The following is a 6,273-nucleotide window of genomic DNA, read 5'->3' on the forward strand; positions in this document are numbered from 1 at the left end:
TCTTTTTTTTTTGGAAAGGAATCAAATGATGTCACTTGTCTTCTCCCTCATAATTCCCGGTAAGATTAGAAAAGGATTAGCGTTCTCTCCTATTGTAGTGTGCCTTTGGCTGACAGAATGGCTCAGAGGGGACACTCATGCCAGCGCCATGCGTTTATACAACACAATGAGAGCACTGTCATCGTCAAGCGCGGCGGCTCGTGCAGATAAATGTTGGATGCAGCGTAATAAACCAGCACACAGCGTGTTAACATAAATTAGTGTATATTTTAGAAAAAGGAGGGAGCTTATGGAATGTTACAATACACATAAATCAGTGGACTGCTCAGTTCAATAAACAAGTCGCTGCACAATAATTACAGTACTTGACATGAATATGCTACTGTACACTCTTAAGGCTGATTTAAAAAAAGACAGAGTGCATGACAACTGAATGTGCAAAAATTATTTTCCATAAAAGCGACCAGATTATAGCATTATTCAACATCGGATGCACATATTACGGTATTTAAGATTATAAACCAAAAAAGGCAATAATCTAAACACAAATACAGCACATTATGTTACTCACAGTCACTCTAGTGTCGTCTGCACAAGTGTTCCTCATTAAGTAGACCACAGCACTGTACAAAGTGTGAAAAAAATCTACAAGAAATTAAGATGATACAAAGAGTTATAGAAAGTAGGCATCACATTGTATCCCTTAGAGGTAGTTCAGTTGGATCAGGGGTGTCCAAATTTTTTCCAGCGAGGGCCGCATATATAAAAATTGAAGGATGCTTGGTTGGTGGGGGCAGAGGGCAACTTTGATACATTTTCTACGTAAAAGATGCTGAAACTAATACGCTGTAGATCAATATATACTTAACTCTCTGAACAAAACAAGCACATTAGTCTATTACTTAATCTAACCAGAGTTGCATTTTTAGATTATTTTAGTAATCAAGTAATCTATCAAATATTTTGTACGAAGAATTGAGTAATCGGATAAGACACACTTTATATCATCAATGTGTATTTCGAGAAAAATGGAAATCAACCAATAGAATGACATTTAAAAAATGGGAACAATTTCAAAACTTAAATAAATATAAAGAATTAAAAAATTAACTACTTTAGAGAACAACTTTAAATTAACAATTTATGCTTGCCATCATCTTCATTCTTTCTTTTCTGATAAATGCACATCATCAACTTTGACATTGCACTTTCACCATGTATGAATTTTATATTTTATACAGTATATATATATATATATACATTATTTTTCCCCCCCACTATTCCCTATTACACCACACTGTTCTCAAGTGTGCTCTACTGCAGTGGCCATGTGAAAACTAGGGTCACATATTTAAAGTTCTGAATTAATCGAAGCAATATAAATCCAAGCTTTTTTCTATTCTGATTAAACAATTAAAGTTGCAGCCCTAAATCCAGCCCCCTTTAATTTCTTCTTGTTATTATTACGCCAACTAAAACCTTTTAATGCCTATTTTACTGTAGCATACGCGAAAAGAAGAAATGTGTACACATGTTCATTATGACAGAACGCACAGAAACCATTCACAGGTCATACAGAATTTTGGTTTTCGGATGTTAATTTCGGGGGGAATTTAGGCCAGGGTAATTTTTTTGGGTGTAATGTTCTAATATGGGACATGTTCATTTTGCCTTGAGAATGTGTCACCCGGCATACCTCTCAACCTTCCTGTTTTTGCAAGGAAAACCAAGTTTTGTTGTCTACCAGTCCCGTTTTTTCACAGATTTTTCTGTCCTTAAAAAAAAAAAATCCTCACCAGTTCCACAGCTACTACAGCGATCGAGTCTGTTTGACTCAAGTCTCGGCATAACTCCACATCACTGGGGGCAACACTTTTTCGTTACGGCTGTGTGGCTAGTTGTACCACCCCGTAAGTGACAAGCGGTAGAAAATGGATGGATGGATTATTCAAATAAATCAATACCGTAAGATAAATAAACGTTGACTGATTGAGGATAGAGAGACAACATTTCTGCCAAAGTATCCTAACTTGGTGTTTATTATATGGAATGAGGGATTACAATGGAGTGGTTTCTCTCACCGGGTGGGTTGTCGATGAAGACGAGGTTCCCGCAGGTTTTTTAGTAGATTGTCGGTGTCTCTCTCCAGTACCCAATGGTTAGCAACATTATGTTTCAAGAGGCGTGGGTTTGGAGCCCATCCATCCATCCATTTTCTACCGCTTATTCCCTTTCGGGGTCGCGGGGGGCGCTGGCGCCTATCTCAGCTACAATCGGGCGGAAGGCGGGGTACACCCTGGACAACCTCATCACAGGGCCAACACAGATAGACAGACAACATTCACACTCACATTCACACACTAGGGACCATTTAGTGTTGCCAATCAACCTATCCCCAGGTGCATGTCTAATGTTATTAAAAAGAATAAGAGACTTATTATACTATAAAAATGTTGGCCTTACTTAAAGGCCTACTGAAAGCCACTACTAGCGACCACGCAGTCTGATAGTTTATATATCAATGATGAAATATTAACATTGCAACACATGCCAATACGGCCTTTTTAGTTTACTAAATTACAATTTTAAATTTCCCGGGAGTTTCGTCCTGGAAACGTCGTGTAATGATGACGTGTACGCAAGACGTCACGGGTTTTTTGGAAGTATGAGCGCTGCACACACACACAGCTAAAAGTCGTCTGCTTAAACGGCATAATTACACAGTATTTTGGACATCTATGTTGCTGAATCTTTTGCAATTTGTTCAAATAATATTGGAGAAGTCACAGTAGAAAGATGGAGTTGGGAAGCTTTAGCCTTTAGCCACACAAACACACGGTGATTCCTTATTTAAAATTCCTGGAGGTGGAACTTTCCTATGGATCAGAGCGCGGTCAAGCCAACATGAATCAAGACGGAATGTCAACCAGCATGTTTCGGTGAGAAAATTGTGGTTAAAAAGTTGTTTCCTACTGGAGAAAAGCTGAGCTTGTGTCGTCCATGCGGCTGCCGTCGACTCCACTGAGACACTGGCGTCAACACACCCGTGGAGACACCCTTCCGACTATCAGGTACTATTTAACTCACTAAAACACGAGCAACGCAATAGAAAGATAAGGGATTTCCCAGAAATATCCTATTAAATGTGTCTAAAAACATCGGAATCCGTCCCAATCGCGTTTTTTTTTCTTCTGGTTCCTCAAACACAAATCTTTCATCCTCGCTCAAATTAATGGGGAAATTGTTGTTTCCTCGGTCCGAATAGCACTTTTTGTTGGAGGCTCCCATTATAAACAATGTGAATATGTGAGGAGCCCCCACACTTGCGACGTTATCGTCTGCGACTTCCAGTAGAGGCAGGGCTTTTCTCTTAGCACCGAAAGTTGCGAACTTTATCATGGATGTTCTCTGCTAAATCCTTTCAGCAAAAATATGGCAATATCGTGAAATGATCAAGTATGACTCATAGAATTGACCTGCTATCCCCGTTTAAAAAAGAAAATCTAATGCACGCATTTTGTTGTATTCAGTGCTAAAAAACATTAAATGGCTCTCACGTGAATTGTGAATTATATTTTGTATAGCGCTTTTTCTCTAGTGACTCAAAGCGCTTTACATAGTGAAACCCAATATCTAAGTTACATTTAAACCAGTGTGGGTGGCACCGGGAGCAGGTGGGTAAAGTGTCTTGCCCAAGGACACAACGGCAGTGACTAGGATGGCGGAAGCGGGAATTGAACCTGCAACCCTCAAGTTGCTGGCACGGCCACTCTACCAACCGAGCTATACCGGTAAATACATTTTTGAAATACTTGGCTTTCATGGCTCTCTCAGCCAAAAAGGTTCCCGACCCCTGCTTTAGGGGCTCCGTAGAGTGCCAAGCAAGGAGATATTGGGTCCCATTTTTATAGTCTTTGGCATGACTCGGCCGGGGTTTAAACTCACAACGGACACTCTAACCACAAGGCCACTGACCGGGTGTCATTTTACCTCTTTTTTGGAAGAAATTCCCTGTATTTTCCAACGTAAATGTTGACAGGTATGGTCACGGCCCACTAAAAAAGAAGGGGCAGCTCGCGGGCCGCACTTTGGACACCCCTGAGTTGGATCATCAGGACAAAATGTGCACTAATAGAGTTTCCAGTACCGGTCTTATGCTCACAACTGGCCATACTTGTCCTTGCAGTGTAAAATGTGTGTGTGCACGATGTCTATCCTGTCCTGGAGCACAGCGGCGTGCTCGTCGGAGAGGAACCCTAACTTGGCGGACAAAGGCTCGCTGTCTCGGTAAAGCTCCATCAGCCTCCTCCTGGCGTCCCTCCGCCGGTGCAGCTCCGCCACACGCCGCGCGGTCGTCCTCCTAAACACGCACACGGAACTCAGCACCGCCTGGTGGTATTTCTCCCACATGTTCAGCACCCGGTAGCCGTGCACTAACCCGGCCTCGTTGTCGATGAAGACGAGGTTCCCGCGGGGGGTTTTTAGCAGGTTGTTGGTGTCTCTCTCCATAACCCGCGGGTCCCATTGGAGGCTGAACAGGTTGCTGACCAGCCGGTCAAAGTTGGCGGTCAGATAGTCGAATATGATCAAGTCGCTCCACTGCATGAGATCCAGAAGTTCCGCGGTCGTCTTGTTGCGGAGCTCCGGGTGCAGCCCGCTGCTCTCCGGCCTGAGCGGGGCAGGCGTGACGACCCCGGTGAGGTCCGACACCCACTCGGTGAGAGAAACCACCGCGCGCTCGCTCCATTGTAATCCCTCAACACGCGTCCGCACCGCCGCCCATTGCTCGCTGTAGAGCGGGGACAAGACTAAAGGAGGGAGGTTGGTGATGCCCAGCAAACACGCCAGGTAGTAGGTCAAAGTTTCCCCTTGCACCTGATCCGCGTTGATGCCGTACCGCACGCACGCTCTGGAGCCGTCCGCGAACGTGGCGAGTCTGTTGGAGACTCTCCCGCATCCGGGCTCCAGCTTCACCACCCGCGCTGTCCTCGCCCCGCCGCGCCATGCCCGGGCGTGTTCCTCCGGGAAGCCGAGCGGGAGCAGCGCCTCGAGCCGGCCGCTCCAGAACACGCCGTCCTCCACGGGGGGAACCGACGTCTCGACCGACGCGTTCCCGCTCGCGTCGTCCGGGTGGTGTTCTTCGGGTGTTCGTGCCAGTGGGACCGTGAGCAGAGTCCGGGAAGTTTTAGCCGACAGGTCGACGGGAAGTTGGGGGGAAAAAGCTCCGAAGCCTCGTTTGTGTCGCTCCGGGCGGTCTTCCAGTGCGCTCCACACGTAGAAAACCCCCGCGAAGACGCTCAGGAAGAGCAGAGCGAACAAGTTGGATGTCAGGACCCTCATGGCTCCAAATCAGCAGCCTCCTCTTCGGGGAGACATTTTGGATTCGTCCTTCACTGAACCCTCTTCATCGTCACTGTGGTGATGGAGTGGCTTTCTGTCCCTGAACGCATCTCTGCTTCTCTCTCTCTCGCTCTCTCTCTCTCTCTCTCTCTCTGTCCACACAACTGCTTGGAGGTGCTGGGTGAGTTTGATTTGTGAAGCTCAGCGGTGAGACACGTGACTCCAGTCCCCGGTTGGTGGGCGGGTCGTCGGGAGGAGCGGAGCAAGTGCACTTTGCTTTAATGTGTGTGTGTGTTTGTGTGTGTGTGTGTGTGTGTGTGTGTGTGTGTGTGTGTGTGTGTGTGTGTGTGTGTGTGTGTGTGTGTGCTCTAAAAAGGGCTGCGTGGAAGTGGCAGATGTAGTTCTTAGCATTTGGTACAAATAATTGGAAAAATATGTCCACTGAAAATATGCACCCCCATCTATATTTTTTTGATGTTGCTTACTTAATTTGCACTCTTGATTTTATTTTGCTCAAGCAATTTTATGTAATGAAAGAAAGAAAAAAAAGACCCTTTAATCAATGTAACAGTCTTTTTAAACCAATGCTGGTACTGAACAACATGATCTAAATAGTGTCCAAACTACTGTAGTGTGGATGTTTTTTGTTGAATCGGCCAATTAGCTATTTTTTTTTTGTGCTTGAAAATGCTTAATTCAAGGGCAAAATGTATGTACGCCTTTAAGTAACCATCTATACCACACACACACACACACACACACACACACACACGCACACAGATACACACACACACACACACACACGCACACACACATATATATATAGATAGATATACATATATATTTAGATATATATGTGTGTGTGTATATATATATACCACACACACACACACACACACACACACGCACAAAGATACACACACACACACACGC

General features: G+C 44.7%; 1 protein-coding gene across 2 annotated transcripts; it reads right to left on the reverse strand.

The window, feature by feature from the left end:
* Window positions 1-247: 247 nt before the first annotated feature.
* Window positions 248-5,539, reverse strand: fjx1 (four-jointed box kinase 1). Of its 2 annotated transcripts, XM_061917631.1 has the most exons (2): window positions 4,439-5,539; window positions 248-4,360 (listed from the first exon to the last, which is right to left on the reverse strand). In XM_061917631.1, the coding sequence occupies exons 1-2, from the start codon at window positions 5,338-5,340 to the stop codon at window positions 4,159-4,161; spliced, it is 1,104 nt and encodes a 367-aa protein (XP_061773615.1). In that variant the 5' UTR covers window positions 5,341-5,539; the 3' UTR covers window positions 248-4,158. The 2 variants fall into 2 exon arrangements, with proteins under 2 accessions (XP_061773615.1, XP_061773614.1); XM_061917630.1 differs by having other exon boundaries at window positions 248-5,537.
* Between the last annotated feature and the right edge of the window lie 734 nt (window positions 5,540-6,273).

This window comes from Nerophis ophidion, linkage group LG12, assembly GCF_033978795.1.
Source record: "Nerophis ophidion isolate RoL-2023_Sa linkage group LG12, RoL_Noph_v1.0, whole genome shotgun sequence".
In the NCBI taxonomy this organism is placed as follows: Eukaryota; Metazoa; Chordata; class Actinopteri; order Syngnathiformes; family Syngnathidae; genus Nerophis; species Nerophis ophidion.

Excerpts from the sequence above, each read along its gene's own strand:
- fjx1 (XM_061917630.1), bottom strand. The coding sequence starts at position 5,340 with ATGAGGGTCCTGACATCCAACTTGTTCGCTCTGCTCTTCCTGAGCGTC.